The 27,973-nt window shown below is 40.2% G+C and overlaps 1 protein-coding gene across 1 annotated transcript; it reads right to left on the bottom strand.

Annotated features, from left to right (window-relative positions):
• Nucleotides 1-35: 35 nt before the first annotated feature.
• LOC101467624 (integrin alpha-L) lies at nucleotides 36-27,973 on the bottom strand. Its single transcript, XM_014411956.4, has 28 exons — nucleotides 27,868-27,973; nucleotides 26,363-26,437; nucleotides 24,412-24,541; nucleotides 22,839-22,921; nucleotides 22,669-22,754; nucleotides 22,468-22,582; nucleotides 19,044-19,174; nucleotides 18,800-18,942; nucleotides 18,505-18,655; nucleotides 18,147-18,282; nucleotides 17,974-18,047; nucleotides 17,280-17,394; nucleotides 16,949-17,091; nucleotides 16,299-16,445; nucleotides 16,015-16,212; nucleotides 9,899-10,029; nucleotides 8,994-9,148; nucleotides 8,735-8,901; nucleotides 8,314-8,430; nucleotides 7,046-7,116; nucleotides 6,821-6,962; nucleotides 3,122-3,220; nucleotides 2,887-2,966; nucleotides 2,725-2,805; nucleotides 2,540-2,615; nucleotides 1,041-1,148; nucleotides 905-946; nucleotides 36-250 (listed from the first exon to the last, which is right to left on the bottom strand). The coding sequence occupies exons 2-28, from the start codon at nucleotides 26,403-26,405 to the stop codon at nucleotides 110-112; spliced, it is 3,105 nt and encodes a 1,034-aa protein (XP_014267442.3). The 5' UTR covers nucleotides 26,406-26,437; nucleotides 27,868-27,973; the 3' UTR covers nucleotides 36-109.

Genomic DNA, 27,973 nt, shown 5'->3' with positions numbered 1-27,973 from the left:
CCAGTGTATTTTTTGAGAAAAGGAAGATTCTGTAAGTTAAGATCAGATTAACAAGATTTTCTATATTTAATATAAAAATGTATATGTGGAGTATATTTTGTCTGCATATTTAGTTATTACATACGGCTGGCTTCTGTTCAAGGTCTCGGAAATTTGCTTTTCCCAACAGGGTAAACTCAGCGGCTGAATATTTCTCCAAATTGAAACTTTTGCAGACCATGGTTATGCACTTATTTTCTAGCAAGCAATCCTGTAATGGAACCAGAGGTTTAGTTTTTTAAGAGAGACCTATTAGGCTTTTCCTGACTTTCTGTCATACACTCACTGGCCACATTTTTAGTTACATCTGTTCAACTACTTTTTAACACATATATCTAATCAGCCAATCAAATGGCACGCAATACATTGCATTTAGACATGTAAACTTTGTCAAGATTACCTGATTGCGTTCAATCTAAGCATTAGATTTGGGATTATTTATGTGATTTGTGTGACTTTAAATAAAATATAAGAGGTATAATAAGATGCAAGCCATCAATCCCAACCATCCTACCTGTCACCGGATACCAAGCTAGATTAAGAGGTGGGCACAGGAGGAGACTGCTTTGTATTATGTTCCTGGAACCTTCTGATTATGATAAAAGTTAGCTTAAGTAAGAAAATTAGCTAAAATGGCTTATTTAAGAGAGAGCCTCGATTGAAAGGCTACAGCAAGGTCCACTGTAAGAAAATGATGTCATTATTCTGAACTGTGAACAATGCAGAGTGATTCCAGTAGAGTACAAGCATAAAAACACAGAAACAAACACAACAGGTTACGCTTATGATTTGACAATGTTGTGAAAGTTTAAGCATATAGTCAATATACAAGCAATATTTTTTATGTGAAATCCGTTGTACTTACCTCAGACGTCTGGTTAGTAGTGGCTGTGCACTGCGTTTTGTTCTTAAAGAGACAGAGTATGGTAAGCTTTAAGGCTCTATATTTTCATATCCAGCACCAGTATGACTGAGAAATGTTCTGGCAGACACAAAGTTACCTCCTTGACAAAGACTTCATAGCTTTTTATTTCAAAGTTATGCTCCAGTTCAGTTGGGAAGAACATGGTAACATTGACAGGAAAATCCTTAAAACCAAAGTTATCTATCTGTAAATTGGTAGAGAGAGAATGGTCATTTTAAATACATACATTTTTTGTATATTTTAGTTTATGTATGAATATCAAAATATTGATACCACCCTCCCATCTGCCAGCTACAGTCAGTAAGTGTAGCTTAACATTTACTTGAACCTATCGATATTGTTTTGGGACCACTGTCCAAAGTAAATGTTGGTATTTTTATTGATCCAGTGAAATGATCACTCGGTCCAGCGCAGAAGGCCGCACCAACAACAAGCTGAATTACCTTCTTTCTGCTAATATTTTTTTATCTCTTTATAAACTGCTACTGTCAAGAGAACACATGGCAATCCGGTTGTTCAGTCTGACGTCACTAGCCGTGTCTGGACCTAAACTCCGCTGCAGGTCCATATATCAAACGATCACTATGGCATTACTGAGAGTTGAAAAACTGTCTAAAGTCTTTCATCTTTAATAAAATGATCAGCGTTCTGCTCTACCAGGTGTAACAATTGAGTTTAACATCCAGGCATCCATGAAAACGGAATTTATGACATTTAACGGAGTTAGAAGTTAGCAGGGAGTTAGCTCGCTAGCTTCTATCTAAATACAATATAGCATGTCCTGACTGCGGGGTTTTGGAAACAAATTAAAACGTACAGCTCTGATATCACTTCCAGCATAAATGAAGACAGAAAACTAAACAGCAGTGACGTTTGTAGGGTTACTGAAGTTGGGCTAGCTGGTATATAATGATGTGCTACGTGACCGCTAGCGACACAGCTATGTTAGCATAATATAAACAAGCTAACTTTTTTTCCACTCGATAAAAGTTAACGTGAGTGTTCTCAGTGGTCAGGAACAAATGTAATCGCATGGCAGGATGCTGTAAAAGGACCAAGGAGAACAACTGAGATAATCCATCCACAATACGAGGTTAGTCATTCATATACTGCTGCATGGGCTGGGCTGTAGTTACATCCTAAGGTTTTAAAAACTGAGCTTAAATAAATGATTACCGGTAATAAAAGCCGAGGGAGGTCAACAGGGATCACTGACTGTTTTAGGAGCTTTTTGAGATTAAATAGAAGAAAATACATAACATTAAACATGTTAACAACACAAAAGCCATATTAAACGCAGACTACTTTAGGCCCGGAAGTAGGATTCGTCACGTCATCACTGAACAATCGGATTCAACAATGAAAATGTGAAATTCAGTTCAGTTTGGTTTTTTATCAAACTGAACATGCTCCTGGATAGTGGTCAATAATATATATTAAATAATAAATAAAATATATATTTTTATAAAATAGTGAATGCCCTTTTCAAACTTCAAATGAAAGAAAAAGTATTCATTTTGATCATTGATCATCAGTTCTGTTGAATGGTTTTTTGACAGTGTAATTATGTCTTACCCTGTATGTAATACCCATTTCTTTAGGTGCAGGGTCCTCTGTTGTGAAGTTCAGATAGGTAGCGCTGTCTTGCTTCCTGAAAATATGTTCGCAGCATGCAGCTGAACAAGTATGCAACTACAGACTTGCAGAAATAAATAACATAGAAGCATTCCATAATATTTTGTGTGAATAGTGAAACTTACACTGTTAATATCATTTTAATTTCATATTGTACTGGGATATTTTTGGTCAGTGCACTGGTCCTATTAGAGTCTTGATTATTACTGTAGATGAGAAAGCAGTGTCTTTTAATATCAGAAGCAAATTTTTTAAAGATATGGTTTGTATGTTAAGTATTTCCGTACCTATTTGCATCAATTGTCATGGAGATTGTATCATCCCATTCAAAGTCATGCATGACATAGAAAGAAGATTCAAACGTTGCCTTTTTGTGGGAAGAAATTAAAAAGAGGTTAGGCCTGATTCATAGACGAAGAGAAAAATATTTCTCAAAAAGTTTCAGAAAGCTTGTGACAGTTCCCCATTTGTGAAACTTGAGTTCTGTCTGCTGGGAGGATATCTGTGTGTTTTGTGACTCACAGAGGATCTGCTGCGAAACAGAGGAAGGCTCACACCACATATGGTTTTGTCAAGTACTCCTTCTAGATCTGAGCATTTGTGGGGCGTTGATCTTGATGACTGTTTTAAGAAAAAAAAGACTTTTAGAATAGTCTCTGCTGAGACTCTTTAGAATAACAACTTTTTCAGCTACTGTGACAGTTTTTTTGATATTCTGTAAGACTGAGTTTAAAATTTTGAAGATTGTAGACTGTAAGAAAGAGCTCTTTGTACCTACAAACAACTCCAAGTCCCACTAAATAGTTCCTTAAGTCTTCTGTGTTTCATACAAATGTCTCCCTTAAACATAAATTAGAGGTTTTTCTGTTTTTTTATTTGCTATACACCAGCCCCCTGCCAAACACCAGACAGCCAAAATAAGCCACAAACCCATTGGTTTGTACAAAGTGTTGTTGAGGTACAAAGTTAATTGAGTCCCCCGAGCTGTCTGAATTCTAAAATCATCTGAAATGTGTGAATAGTGGGGACAACAATGAGCGAAGTGTTTGCAAAACTCAGCACCCAGACTCAGGTCTGGGTGTTTTCTTAATGGAAATTTGATTAATGTACAAAATAATTCACTTTAAGGTAATTTAGTTCTAGTCTAATTTTCTTTGTTCAAATTGTCTTGTTCATATGGGTGATGTAGCCAACTACTGCCAAGACCAAAGTCAGCCATATTGCTTTAAAGTTGCTGCTGTTTGCTGAATCCTAATATTGACTTAAGCGTTATATCCAGTAATCAGTACTGGTGGATTTAAACTGGTTGTCGATTAAATTTAGTACCGACTTTCCATTCATTAGCATTAGAAAGCATTAAATGGCCTTGCTCTGAAGTACATTAAGGTGGTGGGGAAGGAGCCTGAGTTAGTGCGTGAGGTTAAGAGTTAACTGGAACCACTCTCCTGGTGAGGGGCTGAACTTTGCCTAAGTCTGGAGCTGTCCTTGGTGAGAGGTGGCAGGTTGTGGTGGATATCTTAGTATTCCCTTGGCTTGCTGCCTGTACATTGTGGTTTTTCCCAGTGGACGAGAGGGTTTGTTCTCTGAGCCTTCGGGTAAGGGAACATATCCTGACTGTCGTCTGTGCTTATGCATTGAAAGACTATTGAGAGTACCTGGCCTTCTTGGAGCCCCTGTGCGGGGTGGTGTCTCTGTCATCCTGCTGAGAGACTTCAAAGCTCATGTGGGCAATGACAGTGAGACCTGGAGGGGCATGAATGGGAGGAATGGCCTGCTAGATCTGAACCCGAGTGGTGTTCTATTACTGGACTTCTGTGCAAACTGCATAACAAACACCATGTTTGAACATAAGGGTGTCCATAAGTGCACGTGGCACCAGGACACTTTAGGTCCCAGGTTGATGATCAATTTTGTAATCGTATCATTGGATATGCGGCCATATGTACTGGACACTCGAGTGAAGAGAGGTGCTGAGGTGTCAACTTATCACCACCTGGTGGTGAGTTGGGAAGGTGGCGGTGGATGATGCTGGACAGACCTGGGATGCCTAAACATATAGTGAGGTGCACTGGAAATGCTTGTCAGAGGCCCCGGTCCATAAGATCTTCAACTCCCACCTCCAGCAGAGCATCGACAGCATTCAGAGGGAGACTGGAGACATTGAGTCTGAATGGACCATGTTTAGCACCTCCATTGTTGAAGCTGCTACACTGAGGTACGGCCGCAAGGTGGTTGGTCCCTGTCGTGGTTGTAACTGCCTCTACCCCTGAACAATATGGTGGACACCAGAGGTAAAGGGAACCATCAAGATGAAGGAGTCCTATTGGGATTAGTTAGCCTATGGGACTTTGGAGGCAGTTGATAGGTATTGATAGGCCAAGCGGAACGTGGCTCAGGTAGTGGCTGAAGCAAAACCTCAGGAGGAGTTTGGAGATGCCACGGAAAAAATACTTTTGGACTGCCTCTAAGAGATTCTGGCAAACCTATAGGCATATCAGGAGGGGAAAGCAGTACTCTACCTGCACTATGTATAGTGTGGGTGGAGCGCTTTCGACTGAGGACACTGTCGGGCGGTGCAAGGAATACTTCGAAGACCTCCTAAATTCCACTCGCACATCTTCTTGTCTATCTCTGGGGGTGAGACCACTAGTTCCTGAAGGCTATGGATGTTGTAGGGCTTGACTGACACACTTCTACAATGTTGCATGGATATTTTGGCGGTACTTCTTGATTGGCAGACTTAGCTGGGGGTTCTCATCCTCAAGAAGAGGGTGTGCTCCAATACAGACTCACACTCCTCAGCCTCCCTGGGAACGTCTATGCCACTTCACCATATTAATATATAGGACCGGACAAATTCAGTTACTGGTAAATAAGGTTAGTTATTTGCATGGAAACAAGGGTTATGATGCTATTCCACCATTGCAGCCCTCAGGGAGCATGTGAAACGTACTGCCTGCTAGGTCGGAAAAATCTGTGAACAAGCAGTCAATTAGGATCCAAACAATGGGAACCCAGATGACCGGGCAGACAGGAAAAAAGGCCTTGGCAGTTTCATGGACAACACTCCCTACAATTAACTGCACGCTTCCAGGAACTGACATATTGAGTATGCAGGGGCAGATGTCATCGACACTGTGCCACTGCCCTTACAATGTGCAGTGAACTCTGACTTGCTTTGGCAGGTGCATTTCCACCATTGTGCTTTATATTAAAATGTGTTTGTTTCTTGCAGCAATCTGTTGATCTGCTAAATAGCAAACATCTACACGACATAACTGACTGCATATTGTTTTCAAAATAATATTATAAATCTGGTTATACGTCTTGCTGTTAGGCTCTTGATAATGGGAAAATGAACTTGGGAGGTTTGAAAATGTCTGTTTAGACACCAAGATTACTAAAAACTAAACAATTGAGAGTTTTTTGGTGGCCGTCTTAAAAAATCCACCATCTTGGATTTTCAAGTGGATAATCAAGTAAACTTTAAATGTGTATTAATCTGAGGAATTGTGCCAGATTTGGTGCTTATATTACTATTTGCACAATTTTTTAAAATTATCTGCTCCACTATTTATTCCTCTCCTTATTTTTCTGTTATTTGTCTTGTTTTTTTCCCACTATTTCTGGATTTTTAATAAATTATATATTTCTTTTTATGAAGCACTTTGTAACTTTTTAACAAAATTTGCTATTATTATTATTATTATTAATAATAATGATAATAATAATAATAATAATAATAATAATAATAATAATAATAATAATAATAATAATAATAATAATAATAATATTACTACTACTGTCATGAACCAGCAATTGAGGGAACAACTAATACTCTTCAAAGGTTTGTATACTTTTGACCATTAAGTTGCTCCAAAATCATAGTAACTTTATTTTCATGAAAAGAATTGTTCACTGAAATATTATGTGACAATATTATTTTTCAACTTGTAGTATTTACACCAAATACATTTAGATGCTTTTCTTAATCCCAGCAGAAACATGGAAGAAGTTAAGAGAGCTCAGTTTCTGAACACACTTTTACATATGCATATAGCACACCCCTCATGCACATACAGCAGTGCTCCCCACAACCTGTAAATTTAGTGATGTGTAAAACCATGGCTTGATTCTTTAAATAGCAGTTGTTATTCAAATCTATTTTGGGATTAAATTAGATCATTTAATCAGATTAGATGAGTTTAAAGTCTGAGTTACCTCTATAAGTGTCATTCTACTGAAGGAGAGGCCTGGAGGATAGTGCATCGCTAGCATGGTGTTGTACGAGTCATCACCGTGATTGGCCAGTTTTATAGACACGTTGAAGTACGCATCTTCTGCCACTAATAATTGTGTAGTCCTGAGAGAAACAAAGAACCTTTTACATTAAACATGTGACTTCAGTCTTATAGTTTCTATGCTATGATTGTCACATATACGTACATAAAACTGAAATCCACATCCAGTTCAGCGATACAAGTGTCATTTTTTCTACACGCTTTTTTAAAGGGAACCTGTGAAAAAATAATACATCTGTTTATCTGATGTCAGAGAATTGGTTTGTATCAAAATATAAAGTTCTAAAAAGTTGGAGTAGAACAATTTCGATGTCTTATTGGATCCAAATGATGTTGATGTGACAAACTAAGTTAACTTTTAATTTGGTAAGTATGTTAAAGTCCCGTCAAATGTAAAGAAATTAATATGCTGCCAAAAGCTTTGTAGTTTACAGGCTCTGTTGCCTGTTATCCTCTTATAAGTTTGCCTATGCTTATTATGGGCATGAATGTAATGGTAATTTGGGGCTTTTAAGAATTTCTTTTCTTTCTTGGTATGTATTATTGTGGAATTAGCCACAGTTCACTGAAATATCTTTAATTAATTAAAAAAAAAATACAAATTGGGTGTACAAGTTTTAATTTATCCAAACAAGGTAAAAACTATACATACCGACCCAAATACATATGTATACCCCACTAATATTTAGTTAGCAAGCTGCAACATAACCAGATGTTTTTGGCAGCCATCAAGAAACTTAGGGCTGAATATTGGATCACTTTTCTTAGCAGAACTTTTAGAGTTCATTTGGTTGCTTTCCTGGCACGCACCTGGCTCCTAAGCTTAGTCCACAAGGTTTCAATAGAGCTGAGGTTTGGGCTTCGGGAAGGCCATTCCAAAAGCTTTATCTATCCCATAAGTTTATTATTTAAGACCTTGTATGTGAGGAGCAGGATTTTAAATTCATTTATATAATTTTAGATCAACTGAAAGTGATTCAGGATGTTTTCAGGACATCCTGATAATAACAAATTACAGTAGTCCAGCCTAGAAGTAATAAATGTATGAAACTAGTTTTTTTAGCATCACTCTGGCGGAGTCTACAGCCTGGTTATGGACATCATCTTTACAAAAGTGAAGGACAAAGGACAAGAATGCGATGGTAAAGTGGAAACTGCATCGAGAACAGAAACAAATGCATGATGTTGCTAACAGAACTTTGGGCCTTTGCAAACACCTGAACAAACCACATGCTAACCCTAAGCAACCCAAGACCCCAGAGTACCGTTAGCCCAGGTAATGCCGCCCCCGGCCCAGTACCCTGACCCTGAAATGCAACTGTCAGTGTTCAGGGTAGAGTAGAAAAGCACTATATAAGTACCGATCCATTTAACATTTAATTTCATTGTATGGTGTTTTGCCACCGTACATACCTCAACAACGGACTGCCGTTTGCTGTCCACATTCAGGGTGGTGGCTGCAGTCTCATTGTCAGCTTGGGAAAAGTTACATTTGATGCTGATAGGTGACAATAATTCACTCACACATTTCTGTAAAGCAAAACCAGAACAAAAGGTTTATCTGTTATATAGAGTTAGAAATTATTTGTTTATCTCTGAAAGTTTGAGTTTAAAAAAAGCTAAAGGACAGGATAACAAAGGATTAGGATCATGGTTAACATTACTGTTATTCTTTTATCTCTTTACCCCTTTGAAAGCCTACTAGGAGTAACTCTTGAAGTAATTAAATGTCATCTTTATGGGGAAAAGTAAAGAAAAGCTAAGTCAAAGATCAGAATGGGAAAGTTTATTATAAACAGATTAAGTATATTTGCAAATATTATTAGCTTCATACATGCATGTAGATGGAGAAGTTAAAACAAGCTGTTTCATCAAGCATCTCATAGGTGGAGGTAAGACTTCTGGCTGTCTTATCAGTTTGACTGAAGAAACCTCGATATTTTTGTCTCATCGGATCCACAGCGACTGTGAATGTGATGTTCAGTCCAGACCTCACAGCCTCTGTAAACCCGAAAAGCAAAATTGAAATGATGCATTTACAGGATGCAATCAGCAGTTTTTAATTGTTTATCTGTACTGGATGTGGTACCTACCTTGTTTGCTCTTTGTTACTTTTACCATTTCAAAACAGGCTGTTAAGGTAACCATAGGTAAATTTTCATCGGCACCCAGACAATCAAATATCTCAGTGTTTATCTCCTTAGGTTGGAAAGTTAGATGAGCCATCACGTCAAAGATGGGCTTGGCCCTGAAAGACATTTATGAACAGGCGTGTCAAAATAGAACGTACTTCCGCATTTCAGTAGTAAGGTTTTATGTGCCAGGACATAATTTTATGGCACAAAATCACAACAACAGTCACCTCAAGGCACTTTGTATTGTAAGGTAAAGACTGTACAAAATCCACAGCATGCTGGTTCTAGTTCTAACTTATCTAAGGGAAGATTCAGGGTCACCAGATCCAGCCTCAACGTTATAATTTATCAAAATGAAACGTTTTAAGCCTAATCTTAAAAGTAGTGATGGTAGCTATCTCCAGAATCTAATGTGGGAGCTGGTTCCAAAAAAAGACGGGCCTGCAAGCTGAAGGCCATCCAGGTCTTTGCCTTTAAGACATTCCCACAGTGTAACTAATTGGTGAGTGTTATGTGGCTATCCATCTGAGGTTGCATTTAAATAACTCCAACTTTATTTTAATTTTGGAAAAAAACACAAAGTATGAGGGTTGCTATTTTGACATAGTAGAGCAGAAGCAGAGCGCTTTGCAAAGGTGCAGACAGCTGGTCAGAACAAGGCTTCTAAGGACGACATGTAGCAGAAGCACAGGAAGTGATCCAAAGGGCAAAATGAGTTAAACTGAGCGGTGGAGAGTAAATTTAAGTCAGGAAAGATTTTTTGTTTTTTATAATTGCATCTTGTATGTAGTTTGGCATCAAGCCTTTGTAAGGTAGATATGTACAATACTTAGCAACATAAATCGTGCACAGAGTTCTGATACCTAAAGACAACAGCAGCACCCTGTGATCCAATCACAATATCTGGGAGTCCGTTCCCTCCAAGGTCAATAGCTCCATCGATGGCCTGTCCAAAGAATTTTATCCCAGGTGTGACTTCTTTTCCTGTGATTCTCTGGAACAAGAGATTTGACAGCTAAAACAATGCTCATCTTGCATGGTGGAGACAAAAGTTGTATTTATACATTTTCCTCTTCACTCTCTCATCGAAGCCTTTTCTGTTTACAGATAGATGGCTGTTTTGTTTGGACAACTGTGCTCCTAGCTGTCTGCAAGGTTTTACCTCAGCTAACTGGAGTCACTGACCTGGAAATGGACAAATAATTTTGCTTGCTGTGAGGAGGGAAATACGATGCTGTGGCAAAGTGTAAATAGAAAATATTGTTATGTGGACAATAGCTAAGGCTAAGTGGACAGAGGAGGATAATGAGACATGAAAATCAAGTCAATGAGATAGAAGGATGGAAATAAACTAAACACAAGGCAAAGGAAACAAATAACTCAGCGGGACGCTATTTATAAACAGCACAGACTTCTACTCTCCACCAGATCGTCTGCTACCCCTTGGTGATAAATTGGCCTCAATGTTTAAGCTTTACCTTGTTACTCCTAGTGTTAACATCAGTCTACCTGCACCTCCAGTTTCCTCTTCCTTGGGTCAGCATTGAAACTTACCTGTTGCTCTACTGGTTCTCTCTGCTGCTAGTCTACTCCTCGATCACTGCTCTGGAAAAAGCAAAAGCTCAAACATCTCACCTGCCTGCCCTCCTTCTCACCATTTACCTCCAGGTCAGTGCAAAGGAGAGAAAAGGTCAGACATCTTGGTTTGCTCAGTTCACCTTAAGCCTGGACACTCACCCAGTTCACTCCCCCTCAGAGCGCACTACTCCCCACTAGGGATGGGTACCGGTAAACGGTAGTAACCAGACCGAAAAGCAGCGCACATTTCGGTGCTTTATTTCGGTGCTTTATTTCGGTGCTTTATTTCGGTGCTATTTTTCCTGAGATGTCGTACACTTTGGATTCTAGCCAATCATTTTACCTTTCCAAGGATAGTAGGCGGGCCCAGGTACGTACGTTCTTTTAGAGCAGAGCTACAGATTAAAAATGCTCAAGGCGAAGCGGTCAAAAGTCTGGCTGTACTTCACAGCAAAAGATGCAAACTCAGCAGCCTGCAACAAGTGCTTTAAGCTGATACTGTCAAAGGAGGTGACACCTCGAATCTGATGAAACACCTGGGAACGCATAGCGTTTTTTTAAAAGCCAAGAAATGCACCGTATTTGATAGCTTGCTGCAAGAGCTCACACCGAGCACATCTACTGCGGGTGTGGTGCCTGTTATCAGACCCGGAGTTAGCAACATCCCCAAGAACCCGAAGAGGAGAGTCCTGGCCCCTAGCCCTGCCAGTGTAGCAGAAATGATGAGGATGATGATGGCAGCAGCAGCCGTTCTTCTCTGCGTGAGGAGCTTAATGTTGTTCGTGTGTAATTTACGTTGAGTAGGCTAACCACGTTATTAAATGAATGCATGTAAGGTGAACTAGCAAACACCATCATAGCTACATGCGGCTGTCTTCTTGTTTGATGGCAGATACTCCCTTCACCCTGGCCAAAAAGGCTAAAATGACCAAAGAAAAAGTGGAAAAAAGTTAAACATGAGAGGTTTTTGGACAAAGTTGGTGTTTTTCCATTGTTTAAGCACTGCTTCAAGCCAAGAGTGATGCCATATATGCCCCATAGCTGCAAAAAAGGCTAACATTGTTATCTTTTTACAAAAAAACAGCTAAACATGAGAGGTTTTTGGACAAAGTTTGTGTTTTCCATTCTTTAAGCACCGGTTAAGCACCAGCACTGTTTCAAAAGTACCGGTTTGGCACCAGTATCGGATAAAACCTAAACGATACCCATCCCTACTCCCCACTTTCCAAGTAAGCAGACTCTGAGTCTGTTTTTGGGTCCACTGCACGTAGTAGCCTTTCAGCTATCTGACATGAATAAAGACACCTGAGAATGAGGGAGGAAATACTAAGGGAACAAATATAATATGTTCTATGCAGAAACGTAGATAACAGTAGTATATAACTGACAGCTTTGCTCGTTGACGTAACCCCCTGTCTCCTCCTAGTGGGTGTGTTTTAATTAGGTTTTAATGTTTTATCTGTTTGATTAGGAGTGTATTTCAGTTTTCAGTGTGAATTTATACAAACAGGAATTGTTTTTTTATAGATGGAGGATCCAATTTTTTTTTGCGGCTCCAATGCACGTCCAGGCATCAATTGGTCTTTCCGCCGACTGGCTGGACCTTCAACATCCACATTGGGATTTGCCGCACAACCTTGCACAGACCGGGGGGCAGGGCAAAACTTGAAAGCCCTAATTTGGGTCTTCAGGGCTCCCAGAAAATTAACAATTGAAGAAAGTGATCCAGCACGAAACTCACATCACTCAGTATAGTTTGAAGTGTCCACACCCATGCTCAGTTTCACAAATAGACAAAAAACTAGCCACACTCGTCGTAGTCACAGGAGTGAAAATTGAAAACGTCCCAGAAATTGAAATTGTGGTAAATTAATCACACTAAAGCCAGATCTACGCCATTTTGGAAAGGTCCAGAGCCTTTATACATAGCATATGACAAACAGACTCAGTGGGAGATAAATAACATGTAGCCTAAAATTCAACATCTACGATTTTAAAGAGACACACAGGCCTTCCCTCCCCATCTCCAGCTGCCTCCCTCTTCCCGCTCCACCACAATCGCCCACACATGCAGGGCCTTGGAGTAGGGGTATGTCACCAGGGTGCAGAGGAGGCTACCCCCCCCCCCCGTCCCCTTCTGGCTGCCTCTGCCTCAATTTTATCCCACAACTTAGACATTCACATTACTCACACTCTCATTACACATACATATAGGATCTTGGGGGTGGGCACGATACACGGAATCCAAGTTACCATCAGGGTGTACACCTCACCCTGGCGTCGTTGCCCACCTCTCAATTTTAAATACACGTAGACATTGAGGGCTATCAGGGGGGGCTATGCGCTTACCTGCTGCTCTCTGGCAGGCAGCTCCATGCCCTCCTGGGTTTTAAATGCACCTTAGAACACACATGCATCAACACTACAATGAGCGGGCGGAGGGAGGTTTGGAGTCTTCACAAACCCCCGTTCTCTGCTGCCTGCTGGAGCGGGGGGGCCAGGAGGAGGAGTTGGCCGTCCAATTGGGGTCTGGAATGTGGGGCCTCCCTGCTGCTGCGGAGTCGGGGTGGTCTGCCTCTCCCCACCGCAGGGAAAAGGGTAACACCACCTGGGTCTGGGTGCAGTTTCCCCCTCCAGGGGCAAGGGTACCTAGACCTGGGGCTTAGAGTACGCTTGGGGAGTGTGATCGTGTGTACAGCGTCTCTTTATGTCTGTCTCCACGTTGGGTGAGTGTTGAGTAATTGCATATGAGAGCATGAGGGTGGGAATGGATGTTTGTATCTGTGTGTGCCTGTATGTCTGTGTCTATATGTCAGGTTGGGTATCAGACGCCACCTCTCTGGGGACATCTCAGGCCCTCCAAGGTATGGAGGCCTATCTCCCCCTACCACCACTCCCCCTGCCAGTGGCGGACTCCCTCAGACATCGGTGCGTTGGTGGTTCTTTGTGTCCGGGGATGGGCGTCCAGGTACACACCGACTCACTCCTTGGCGGCCGCTTATCGGGGCCTGGCGCCTGTGGCTCGCTCGGGCCACTTCGGGGGTGGGGTGCCCTCGGCCTCTCAGCCTGGGGCTCGGTCACTCTGGCACGGCTGGCTGCCGGCGGAGCTCCCGGGCGCGTCACTGCAACCCCCCCTGTCTTCTGCTCCGCGGCTGCTGTGTGACCCCTCATCTGGGACTCTCCTCAGCTCTTTCTGGGATAGTGGCGCGGCTGCCCCTCTTTTGTTCTTCCTTGGTCTCCTTTGCTCTTGGGGCCTCTGGATGTCTGGAGTCTTGATCTCCTCCATACCTGCTTCATGCCCTGGGGGATAGGGCTGTGGCTCCCCCACACCCTCTAGCAGATCATTACATGAGGGAACCTTTTAAATACAAGCGCGCTCATGCTCACAGGTGTACACACGGGTGATCACACCCACAAACTACACCCTTTTTGGCTGCTACCTCAAAGCACACTGTGTGCTGTCGATCTTACGTGCTGCACAATAATGTTTAATATTTAGTATTTACTGTCATATTCCCATAGATCATCGTGATGATGTTGTTTATTATATTGTTTTTTTTTCTGCTTGTTTTCTCTTTTTTCTTTCTCAACAGGTGATCCAGGTGATTGATATATGTATTTTTTGTCTGTTTATTTTGTTGGTTTTTGTTTTTTGCCCTTTATCACCGTTACTCTTCCCCGCTGTTTTTCTTTCCCTCTTTCTTTCTCCCCTTTCTTTTCCCCAGTCAAGTCTGTCCCGTATTTAGCAAGTGAAAATAAAATAAACAATAAAAGGTGAATCAAATAGACCATTACAGCAAGTCTGGGATGGTCCATTTGGTAAAGTAAATCCGTTGGGCATCTTTCTTCGCCTTTAAACAATAATTCTGATGGCAAAAGAGCCAAACGGGACAGGCAAAAAAAAGAGACGCATAGTCTTTGAACTCTAGACAGTTCTGGAGGGTAGTTCACGCAAGTTGTCCTGCGTTTTCCCAGATACCTGTGAAAAAGCTGATTTAAGAAAAAAAAAAGATTAACACTGTGTTTTATCAAGTTAAAAACAAATCTGATACGCAAACGCAAGGAAGGCCTTTCTTTAAGGCTTCTCCACAGTGTAAGGATAAAGCAACATTAAATAATTTGATCCTGCATGTTTAAAAAAATAATTCCTTTTTTTATAAAATTCACACTGAAAACCGAAATACTTAGTGTACTACGTATAATTACACTGAATTAAATAATATATGGCCTGTTAATAACACGTCTACGCTTGAAGATGGCACCGAACTCAATACATGGTATTTGTCTTACATTTAGAAATGTAGATCCCTAAAATACTTCATTTACATGGATGAGCAAACGTGTCAGCTGGGTGGGGGTAACTGAGGATACACACCAGGACGCCCTCACATGTCCGTAGGTGTCCAAATTCTCGGGAAACAAATGCTGGCCATCAGACATCAAATGTTTTTGATGAAAGGACATTTCAAAGGTTTGGACTGCGTTTTCTCAGACAGACTACACATGATTTAAACAATACGTCCTCCAACAGGAAAGAGCTATAAAAGGAAAGCAAAACAGGAGGTTGAGCAAGATCGTGTGTTGGTCTAACTGACAATTCGACTTGCAGAGGGTAAGATAACGGGGGTCAAACAAATCCAATAAGGTTGCTTCTAACATCCAAAAAACCAAATAGGTCTTCCACTCCACAATTAGAAATAGTAATACTCTTATAAGGCTTTATTTTCCAAGTTAAAAAACAAATCCAGAAAATGTAGCTTTCAGATTGCTGATTAAAAACAAACAAGTCTTGTTGTAGGGCTTTTCCATAGTGTTAGGATAAAACAACATTAAAAAATTGGATCCTCCATCTATAAAAAAGTAATTCCTGTTTGTATAAATTCACACTGAAAACCGAAATACATCATCAACAGAGAAAACATTAAAACCTAATTAAAACACACCCACTAGGAGGAAACAGGTGCGGGGTTTACGTCAACGAGCAAGCCTGTCAGTTCTGGATAGGGTAGTGCACGCACACGTTCACATGCATGAATGTGAATGTGTGCGTGCACGTACGTGAACGAGCAAACCTATCAGTTATATACTACTGATAAGCAACTGAGAAACCAATATAGAACAATAAAGTCCAATATTTAAACCCCAGGTCCAAGACCAAGAATTTTTATAAAAATAAGGTGTTTTCATATCTGAAGTCATTGGAATTGTTGGCCCAGTGTCCTGCAGAATGAAGTTTTTAACTTCAAGGGGCTCCTGAGGAATGTAATAACCAGATGAAGATGACACAGTAGCTTTAAATATCTTTTATGTTTATATAGTTTGATAAGCAGGGATTCATAAGAAGGGAAACTGAAATTGCTGATTATTTATGGTCACCTTTTTGCCTCTGTCCGTCTCTCACCTGGCTGAAAGTGCTGCATATTCCTCTCTGCTTGTTGCCATGGTAGATATACACAGCACCTCTGTTATCATCCTCAAGCGGAGCTCCGACAGCAACGTCTCGGAGTTCATCTCCATTCAGGTCTGCGAGGCTGGATATGGTGGTGCCAAATCTACCCATGGATGGTCCCATCACAATCAGTTCACTTTTCAGTTGCAGCTATGAGAAAAGAGGAGATTAGTTCATTGAGTTTGATCATGAAAGCATTGAATGTCACACTGTAATATCACAAAGTGGTGGCTCACCTCATCAGTCAGAGTGTAGATGTAGATCTGACCTTCTTTCTTCTCCTGAAGCTGGTAAAACGTTGGCGCTCCCACCAGCAGGAAATCAGTGTCACCGTCTGAGTTAATATCCACCGAACACAGCTCGGCGCCGAAGTAGGAACCGATCTGACAAGTTAGTTATATCATTAGTTCAGTGTTGTTTTAATTATAGATTTATATCATTTAGGGATATCACTAAAGCACCTTGGTGACTTCTGTCTTCTCTCTCCTTTAGCTTGTGTTTTGTCATGTTTGACATTTGTGGTTTATCTCCATGCTCTTATTTTCTGTCTTATTTTATCTCAACCAGTCTGCTAGATGTCTGTTCCTGTTACTAGAGTTCAATCAAGTGTTTGATCATGCTGATCGTCTGCTTGTTGTGGTTCTCTAATATTTCACTGTCTTTACTTTATAATATAGAGCACCTTTCTATAATTGTTAATGTGAATCACTGATCTACACATAGAAGTGATTTAAAATAGAAATAACAGTAGATTTGATCAAGAAAATTTGCATTTATTTCAAGGCAACACTACAATCAGGTATCAACAATGACATGGTGACACACAATGACTTCGAAAAACAAACTGAGCCATATGAAGAGTAAAATTACCATATAAGTAACCGACCTGGTCTCCAGTTATTCTTTGTGCTGTGGTCCAGTTGTTGCTGTTTTGTTTGAAAAGTACAACCTGTCCTGTGTGCTGAAACCGGGGTGCACCCGTGAAATACAAAGAAACCCCACCTCTCTCTCCAACAGAGACAGAATATCCTGCAAGAGGCAAATATAACACACATGTTTTTATTTGAAAAACTAATGTGTGTATTTGTTGTACCTGGAAGATATTAAAACTGATTTAGACTGGAACCTTCCAAAGTTCATTTGTTCAAGTGTTGAGCCAAATAACGAAATCTTATTTTTAAAAAAGAAACATCAGATAATGTGTAAATAAAGTTTACCCATGTAGGAGTCCATCTCCATTTCTTGATCCTCAATTGTTTCTGTTTTATCTCGACGTTCTTGGAGAGAACCACGCCAGCTGTTTGTTCCCACTGAACCCAGAATCAGTGTATCCTATAAACAGGAATGTGCAGGTGTAATGAAACAGGAATCCCAGGTATGGTTAGAAAAGGAAGCGGAAGATCAACTGTGTCATCTGACCTGCTGCAGCTGGACTCATTTTCCAGTTAGTCAGCAGCAGAAAAGTTTTAAGGATGCTGAAGTGCTAAATTTAGCATGGATAAAGTCCTTCACTCAAACTCCGTATATTGATATGAAGAAATATAATGCAATTTGGCCCTTCACTGTACATTTATGTCTGCACTTGTGTCTGGCCAGAAAGAGAGTACCAATTCGCTTATTTGGTAGGTCAATGAAAGGCTTAAGTTAGTTAAGTGTGAGAAAAAATGTGCATTCATGTTTGCAGTTTTGTCTTGTTATACAATATTTGAAATTTAAAAAACAAACAAACAAAACACTACATTTTGGGAAATATTTGTGGGTGTTTTCTTGTTTGTACTACTGAACACTAAAAGTGGCCCTCACATGAGATGACAGTGCAGGCAGTGACCCACAGCTCATTTAAGTTTGAGACCCCTGCTTTAGTCTGATTTCCAGATGATTCTTTAGGGTGCTCAGATAGATTTTGCTCACCTTGTTGAAAATAGCGCTGAATCCACTCTGAGACATTTCATCAGTCAGGTTTCTTGCTTGAGCCCCTTTGGAACCTAAATATGGACCATCAGGGAGTACACGTTACAGCTGCACATGTGGAAGATGAGATGACATGAATTCTTGATTCTTGATTGAAAGAAATTAGACCCCACCTTCCATAACAAAGACATCTTTCTGAAAATTCTCCAGTACTCCTGTGAGTCCATCATAATTCTCAATTTTGAAGGCATTTCTGTCTTTTGGTTCTGAAGCGATGGCCCTAAATTTATCCAGCTTTGCATCCTTGATCTGAAACCAGAACACAGCTTTAAAACATGAAGGAGTTCCAAGTCTGACATCAGCATAAGAAAAAAAACACAATATTAGAATAAAAATTGGAATTTACTTGTTCTGACCCACAACAATAAACTCATATTCATCACATATATTAAAAAGAGCATTGATTGTTATACAGAAGTGAACAGAAGAAACCAAACGTGACAAAAAAGGAGACATGATATATGGCATTACCCCAATAACAAGACGAATTATATTTTTCTCATCATATTTTTTAATTATCCCTTTTCTGTCTGTATCAGAGGGATCTCCGTCTGTGATTAGAATCAGAGCTTTAGTTGCATCAGGAGAGGCGCCTGCAGCTTTGTTGTCAAAGATTTCATCACTGAAACAAAAGTAAAAACAGCTTTTGTAACACAATAAACCAAGCTGTGAACATGAACACATTAACAGTAAATCAACAAACTTAAGATGCAAATAATGTCACAGTTGTGTTGAGCCTTTCTTCTTTTATTATAACTGAACTTACAGAACAAATTCGATGGCTCTGTGTGTGTTGGTGAGACCTTTTAAATGATTTTCTTTCATGAGTTTATCAAGAGCACGTCCGGCTTTATAGTCATTGAAGTCAAACACTTTGTGGACTCTTGTGGCAAACTGAACTGCTGCAAACTGAAAAACCAACATAAATTATTTAGATACGACACTAAACGGTAAATATATCTTAACAAATAAAAGCTGTGAATGCTTAAATGTTGCAGTAGTGAACTGACCTTGATCGACATGTTCTTCAGGCTGTCCATTATCTCCACAATAAAATCGTTATTTCTGTTGAATTCTTCTTCAGTCATACTCGCTGATCCATCAAACAGAAAGACGAGGTCCACTGTCTTTTTGGTGCATTCTGGAAAAATAAAACATATTTAATCATAACTCTTCCAGGCAGTTACAGGTCAAAATTACCATTTGTATTAAATATTGTTGAAAAAAACAGTAGCAGAATAACTTAACTACTTTTTGAAGAAAACAACGTAATGGACCTTTTCCAGTCTGGTTTGAGCAAATTGCATTCCACTGAAACCACTTTACTTACAGTGGGGCAAAAAAGTATTTAGTCAGCCACCGATTGTGCAAGTTCCCCCACCTAAAATGATGACAGAGGTCAGTAATTTGCACCAGAGGTACACTTCAACTGTGAGAGACAGAATGTGAAAGAAAAATCCATGAATCCACATGGTAGGATTTGTAAAGAATTTATTGGTAAATCAGGGTGGAAAATAAGTATTTGGTCAATAACAAAAATACAACTCAATACTTTGTAACATAACCTTTATTGGCAATAACAGAGGTCAAACGTTTACTATAGGTCTTTACCAGGTTTGCACACACAGTAGCTGGTATTTTGGCCCATTCCTCCATGCAGATCTTCTCGAGAGCAGTGATGTTTTGGGGCTGTCGCCGAGCAACACGGACTTTCAACTCCCGCCACAGATTTTCTATGGGGTTGAGGTCTGGAGACTGGCTAGGCCACTCCAGGACTTTCAAATGCTTCTTACGGAGCCACTCCTTTGTTGCCCGGGCGGTGTGTTTTGGATCATTGTCGTGTTGGAAGACCCAGCCTCGTTTCATCTTCAAAGTTCTCACTGATGGAAGGAGGTTTTGGCTCAAAATCTCACGATACATGGCCCCATTCATTCTGTCCTTAACACGGATCAGTCGTCCTGTCCCCTTGGCAGAAAAACAGCCCCATAGCATGATGTTTCCACCCCCATGCTTCACAGTAGGTATGGTGTTCTTGGGATGCAACTCAGTATTCTTCTTCCTCCAAACACGACGAGTTGAGTTTATACCAAAAAGTTCTACTTTGGTTTCATCTGACCACATGACATTCTCCCAATCCTCTGCTGTGTCATCCATGTGCTCTCTGGCAAACTTCAGACGGGCCTGGACATGCACTGGCTTCAGCAGCGGGACACGTCTGGCACTGCGGGATTTGATTCCCTGCCGTTGTAGTGTGTTACTGATGGTGACCTTTGTTACTTTGGTCCCAGCTCTCTGCAGGTCATTCACCAGGTCCCCCCGTGTGGTTCTGGGATCTTTGCTCACCGTTCTCATGATCATTTTGACCCCACGGGATGAGATCTTGCGTGGAGCCCCAGATCGAGGGAGATTATCAGTGGTCTTGTATGTCTTCCATTTTCTGATGATTGCTCCCACAGTTGATTTTTTCACACCAAGCTGCTTGCCTATTGTAGATTCACTCTTCCCAGTCTGGTGCAGGTCTACAATACTTTTCCTGGTGTCCTTCGAAAGCTCTTTGGTCTTGGCCATGGCGGAGTTTGGAGTCTGACTGTTTGAGGCTGTGGACAGGTGTCTTTTATACAGATGATGAGTTCAAACAGGTGCCATTCATACAGGTAACGAGTGGGGGACAGAAAAGCTTCTTACAGAAGACGTTACAGGTCTGTGAGAGCCAGAGATTTTCCTTGTTTGAGGTGACCAAATACTTATTTTCCACCCTAATTTACGAATAAATTCTTTACAAATCCTACCATGTGGATTCATGGATTTTTTTTCACATTCTGTCTCTCACAGTTGAAGTGTACCTCTGGTGCAAATTACTGACCTCTGTCATCATTTTAAGTGGGGGAACTTGCACAATCGGTGGCTGACTAAATACTTTTTTGCCCCACTGTAACATGCCTAGTGACATTTTGATCACAGCAGACTTTGGAAAGTAAACAATTCTGGTTCTACTGGATCTCACCTCTGCTTTAATACCATTGATCATGATAAATAGGCTTAAGGGCTTGTTTAGGATTACTGGTGTTGTTTTGAAATGGTTCATGTTGCATATATGTGAAAGATCTTTTACTGTCTGTATGTATCAAATTTTGTCTGAAACATCAGTTCTGCCCTGTGGGGTCCCTCAATGATTTGTTTCGGGTTTGATTCTCTTTTTGCTTTATATAATCCCTCTAGGCCAAATTATCAGACGTTGCAGTAATAGTTCTTATCACCTCTGTGCAGATGACATTCAGTTATATTGTTCTTTCAAAGCTTCTAAGTTTTATAAATGGTCTTGTTTAAATAATTGTCTGTCAGAAATCAAACAATGGTTAATGGCAACTTCCTCCAGTTAAATACAGACAAAATCAAAATAATAATAATATTAATACATTTTTATTTAAGAAAGTGCCTTTAAAAAACACTCGAGGACACTGTACACAAGCTATAACAACAACAAACGTAACAATTTACAAAATAATAAGGATAAAATGTTGAGCAAATATATAAAATAAATTAAAGTAGCAGGATGGAAAGATTTATGTGGAATAGGCTAATGTGAATAGCTGAGTTTTGCGTCTGAACTTAAAAAGAGGGAGGGAAGTGATGTTTCTTATCTCAGGTGGAAGGAGTTCCAAAGACGGGGGGCAGAGCAACAGAAAGCCCTGCGCCCCATGGTGGCTAGCCGGTGGGAAGGGATGGACAGAGAAAGAGAAGAGGAGGATCTGAGACACCGAGAAGGGATGGTGATTTGAACCAGGTCAGAGAGGTATGAAGGCGAGAGATGATGTATAGCCTTGAATATGTACAAAATTATATTGAAATTGATGTGGTATTTAACCAGAAGCCAGTGAAGCTACTGCAGAGCAGGGGTGATGTGGTGCATAGAAGGGGTCCTGGTGATAATACGAGCAGCAGAGTTCTGGACACGTTGAAGCTTATGGATAGATTTGTGACTAAGACCAAAAAGAAGAGAGTTGCAGTAATCGATCCGGGAAGTGACCAGGCTATAAACAAGAATGGCAGTGGCATGTGGGGAGAGAAAAGGATTATTCTACTTTCATCTCTCTTCAGATTACTGTAATGCTCTGATTACTTGTTTCAGCGAATCATCATTGGATCGCCTTCAGACTGTACAGAATGTACAACATGATGAAACTCCCCAGTATATCTCTGAGCTTTGAGCACCTCTTCCTTCTTCCCGAACTCTTAAGTCTTCAGGTCAGAGGTTACTGTTGGTCCCACATACTAGGTTCAAAGCATGTGGGCTTTTCAGGCAGCGGCACAAAGGTTATATTTATATTTCTGGTTTTATTGTGAAGCACTTTGTCATTTTATCTGTAAAAAGGGCTATATAAATACATTTTACTTACTTACTTTTACTAAAATAAACATGGAGGAACACTTTACCTTGATACGCAGGTTTGAAAGAGGAGATTTTCTGGAGTTGATCAGAGAGCTCATAACAAATACTGTTCAGATAGGAGTTCTCATTGCATTCATGCACCAAACTTGGACTGCAAACCTAAATCAGAGCATAAAAGTTAAATAAAGCTCTGCATATTAATTTGTTTTGCTCACAGTGATGAGGAGAGAGAGTGATTTACTCACAGTGAATCTGGAGCCGGAGGAATCAGCAGCGATCGACAAGCCAAGATGTTTGACTGCTGTTGTGTTTGACTGCAGGTCCTCTGCAACTGAAGCATTTTATTATAAAATACAAACTTTTACAGTAATGTATTTAGTTGTAAGTTGTAAATTGTGTAATATTCTGTTGATACCAGTAGGTTTGAACCACTTGTTTTGGTGAGGTTCGTAAATTCCTCCAGATCCATTTAGCCTGAGAGGTGCAGTGACGACTATCCTGTGGAAAATGATGACACTAATTAGTTAATGAAGTTTATGCATAAGTTCTATGGGGAGGGTCTGTAATCATCTGCCTGCTTTCCTGGGTCTTCAGCTCCTAGTCTATTCTCTACATTGCTTACATTTTCCCACGCTGTCAAATTCATCCATCCATCCATTCGCTTCCGCTTCTCCTTTTCAGGGTCGCGGGGGGCGCTGGAGCCTATCCCAGCTGTCATAGGGCGAGAGGCAGGGTACATCCTGGACAGTTCGCCAGTCTGTCGCAGGGCCAACACACAAGTGACAGACAACCATTCACACTCACATTCATTCACACCTAGTGACAATTTGAATTATCCAATTAACCTATCCCCACAAGCTGCATGTCTTTGGACGGTGGGAGGAAGCCGGAGTACCCGGAGGGAACATGCAAACTCCACACAGAAAGACCCCGGCCTGATGGTGGAATTGAACTCAGGACCTTCTTGCTGTGCGGCAACAGTGCTAACCACCGTGCCGTGTCAAATTCATACCAACCTCATTATTCTAGTCCAGTCATTTTCTTGCCTGCCTTCTGTGAGCCAATCACTCTCCACTCTGACTGCTTTAAGTTTCAGTACTCATTCACTTGTTTGTAAAACCTATCTCACCCCCATCCAAGCCTCTGCATCTTCAACACCACCACCAGTGTCTAAACTCCAGGGGGTCCTCTCCTATCCCCTATCACTGCTGGAATTCTGTTCTGCTATGATGGGTCATCAGTGTTTAAGTGCTAAACAGCTAAAGAACCAGTCCATTTACCATCTCTCCTCCCCCTTTATTTAGATATTCAGGCTTTGAAGAATAGATGGTTCATTAAATATGAAAGTTTTTAGGATATATTTGTACTCCTTTATATTAATATCCAAACTTACAATAGGAAGAAAACTGAAAAAGGAGATGAGATTAACTTGACATAAGCGGGGGAACAAAACAGACAAACAAACACAGAGAGAAGATTGGAGGAACAGAGTCAGAACACCAAAGGTGATTACACACTTTGTAAAAGGATCAGAATGGTTTAAATTCATCCGAAATATATTTTTTCTTTAATAAGGAAAGCATCACACTGCACACTCCAACATGTGATACCAGTCACAGTAAATAACTAGCTACTCACTCACTGCGCCTCGTGCCTGCTTATGCCTGCTCATTACAGTATTAAAGGACATTTGACTTCAGTTCCTTGAAATTACTGTTAAATGTGGTTCCCTTCATCCATGCAGTATTTCAAATTAGTCAAAAACAATTAGTTTCATGCACTTAAAAAGGAAGAAATGTTACAGAAACTTAAATATTTATTTTAAAAAATAGATTTTTACTAAATTATTACTAAATTTTCTACTAAATCTATGTAATTACGTTGAACGTTGGGTTTGAAGTGCAGCAGAAGAGTTTTAATTAGTGCTTTCAACAGTGTTAGATCACTCACAGGATACAGTATTATACGATGTCTTGAGTCAAACTTACCCTTTGTTATTACTAGACTTGTTCAAGTACTGTAGCACTCGGTATCCAAAGAAATCACCTGGTTCACCCAGAAAGACTTCAGGATTTCTTGTGTCAATATTAAAAGCCAAACAGGCAGGGATGGTTGAAGCTGAGAAAGTGAAAAGCATGAAATTGATACTAACTAAGACTTTAATACCCTAAATGAAACCTGCATCACCAATAAACAAAAAGCACAGCTTATATGGGAAATGGTTTTTGCACTGCTGCAGATGGGAAAGGTGTGCCTGAATCATTTGGGGGCAGTGAGTCGGGTAAGACTGATCACTTTGTATCAGTCAGTCTCTTCCTATTTCAGTATCATGCTGGGGCCTGAAGAAGAGGCAGTACAAAGAGCACATGGTGGAACGGGGTGAGAAGCTAGTGTGAAAAAAGGAATATGAAAAGAGCACGCCCAGAACTGGACTTGATAACAGGGCAGGTCCACTGAATATGATGTACAAAGGTGTAAAAAAATGTTAGCTCCCTTCCTGATTTCGTTTTTTTTGCATGTTTGTCACACTTTCAGATCATCAAACAAATTTAAATATTAGACAAAGATAACACAGGTAAAAACAAAATGCATATTCTAAATGATTGTATTTATGGAGTGAGAAATAATCTAACCCTATATGGCTATGTGCGAAATATAAATTTTTGCCAGAAAACATCTTTTTGATCCCCAAGACTTTCGGGAAAATACTCTGTGGACTGGAGAGACAAAAGTTGACTTTTTGGAAGCTGTGTGTCCCATTATATCTGGCATAAAACTAACTCAGCAACCCTCTGATATGGCTGAATTACAATACTGCAAAGATGAGTGGGCCAAAATTCTTCCACAGAGCTGTAAAGGACTCAATGTCAAACATATAAAATTAGGAAATCAGGAAGGGGGCAAAGCCTTTTCCACAACACTGTATATGTGAGCTGAGATAATGTGTTTGTGAGAGCTGAATGAACTGTTGGTATTCTGTGCTTGGAGGGAATCCATGAGTGAGCCTTGTCACACTCATTATCTATGAACACGTTTTTCTATATATGGTGTTTCTCACACACCGTTTACTTGGGTGGGCTTTCCTGATACATTTCCAGTGACCGATATATTTTACTGTTCAATCGAGATGACAACACAGTCAATAAACTACTGGAAACCCCTGCGCTCTGACTGGGTAGCTGACAACAACTGCAGAAGCTACAGGACCAGGCAGAGCGCCAGACCCAGGCCCTGGAAAATCTGTTTGCTGGGTTCTCTCGAGCTGCGCTGTCGCTCCCCCCCGGCAACTCATTGTTTTCTGAGTGATCAAATAAATATTTCCTCCACTGTATGTGAGCTCTGTGTACTTCATCAGTTAAAAAACCATTCCCTCCATAGTAAAACAATTCCCTCTCTGGTTAGGAGGAGGCCACTTTTTGTTAACTATAATAACACATGTGCAGGAACACATAACACATTCAGGAATTCCAGCTCCTGAATGTGATTACGTATAGTTAGCTAGCTTATCCTAGAGGATCAGAGGAACATTGGATATATTTATTACTCTTTACACATTTGAAATGAGAGAGTGTCTAAAAATAATACAATAAATTTCGATCTATAACACAGATACTCATACAATCTGCTCTTTTAACGTAACACAAACAATTCCACAAAGGTTTAAGGGAAGATTTCATCAGTTTCAGAGGCGTCCTTTTTGCCACATTACTGTATGGTCTTTACCTTATAATATAATGATTGTTGTTTTAATTTAGTACTATGTAAATAGAACTGAATTGGCTTTGTTTCTAAAAGTGGGAGCATGTGGAAGAAATCACTTGCCTGTTTTTGAAGTGCATACACAAAGTCCATATTCAGAAAAACTCCCACAACTCTTTCCCCAGACAAACAAAGGATCTCTGTCTATTTCAAATGGAGGAAACCTGTTTCAAATCTTACCAACAGCCACTGTACAGATGAGCCAGACTATGTGGTCCTTCATCGTCCTGTGTTGCTCTAGTCCGATCTCTTAGTCTGAAATAGGATTAAGACACAAGCCAGCATTTTAGTGAGCACCAAACAGGATGCCCGGTTCAAGAACTTGGAGGAAACACAAACAATGGGAGGGTCACACCTCTCATTTATCTGGACACAGGGCCGTGCAGAGATCTTTGAAGGGGCGGGTTCTCAAAGTTAAAAAGGGGCGCACAGAACCAGGCCGAATAACAAAAACCCACATTCATCAATAATCTAATATGGAATCTTATCAAAATATATCATTGTCATCAGGTGGGGACAACGCAAAGCAAACGTAGCCTTTTTTTAACCTGATGGGGAACAATGTTGCTGTTGAGGGGTTGCTGCTGCTCCTGCTGCTGATAGTGTTGATGGGCAGGGCTGTGTTGATCTGACAAACTTAATATGTTCCCATTAAAAAGTCCATAGTAGAGGTGTTAGCTGATTAAACAAGTGTTATGAGATAGTAATAAAAATGCAAAGATTGGTGACAGCGTTTGGAACCATAAGGCAACAGATTAAAAACAAAACAAAACTGTGGGACATAATCTAGTCTCTGATGTGACTCACTCTTGGCGACTCTTCCTCCTTCCATCTCCTCATGTGATCTATCACTCTCCACTTGCTGTTTATCTGATAACAAGGCACAGTTTGCTATTGCATCTATTATTTAATAATCAAAATTTAACAATTCTTGCGCCTAATCCATAATAATGATAGAAAAATGTTATAGAACCAAACTATTGTAATTGTGTTTATTATTGTTTTTATTTATAAGTTTTAATTTAAATAAAGTCTGTTACATAAAACATGCACACACACACACACACACAGTGATATTTTATACTTTTTCCAGAATACTGTATATACTATGGCCACAAGTTTGCATTATGGTGCTGATCCAGAATCCTTCCCTTAATATTTATTCCTAGTTCTATAAACAATATGTCTTTTTGATTATTCAGTTTGTTTGACTATCCACTGCGCAAGGCAGAAAGCTTGTTATTTTATCTGTGTAAAGATACAATAATTTTGTTCCTGTAAAATCGGCATTTGGTCATATTTGAAATATTAATCGAATATAATCTGTTTTTAATGTATTTTCTTTAAACTACAGTGATTTTATAGCGTAATTATAATAATCCATAATTACGTGGCTATGCATATTAGATAGTTTTCAGTGAAAAATAAGCACCCCAGAAAGGCAGGGGAAAGCCCTGTAACTTACTTTAAAACTAAATATGTCCCTAAAACGGTGGACAGAGCTACAGACCCATGACCAGCACTACTTGTGGGGTTATAAAAGGACAGTTGTTGTGTGTCGCAAACACAGCACGCTCATGTGTTTCAATTCGTCAGTTGCCACAAGACAACTTGCCAACGTGTACATAATAAGCTAATACTCCCGTGTGCTGAAGACTGAAGTGTACGTTGTACACCCTGCTTACTGTTTTTTGCGGCATCAGTCTGGTTTCCCAGTTCATTTGTGTTTCTCTTACAGCTCCGCACAGTCCAGGAGGAAAACAATGCGCGTGCTCTTTGCGTGCTCGTTCC

Source organism: Maylandia zebra, linkage group LG6 (genome assembly GCF_041146795.1).
Source record: "Maylandia zebra isolate NMK-2024a linkage group LG6, Mzebra_GT3a, whole genome shotgun sequence".
Taxonomy (NCBI): domain Eukaryota; kingdom Metazoa; phylum Chordata; class Actinopteri; order Cichliformes; family Cichlidae; genus Maylandia; species Maylandia zebra.
Note: the sequence above shows the minus strand (reverse complement) of the source record. Positions and strands in the feature narration are given on the sequence as shown.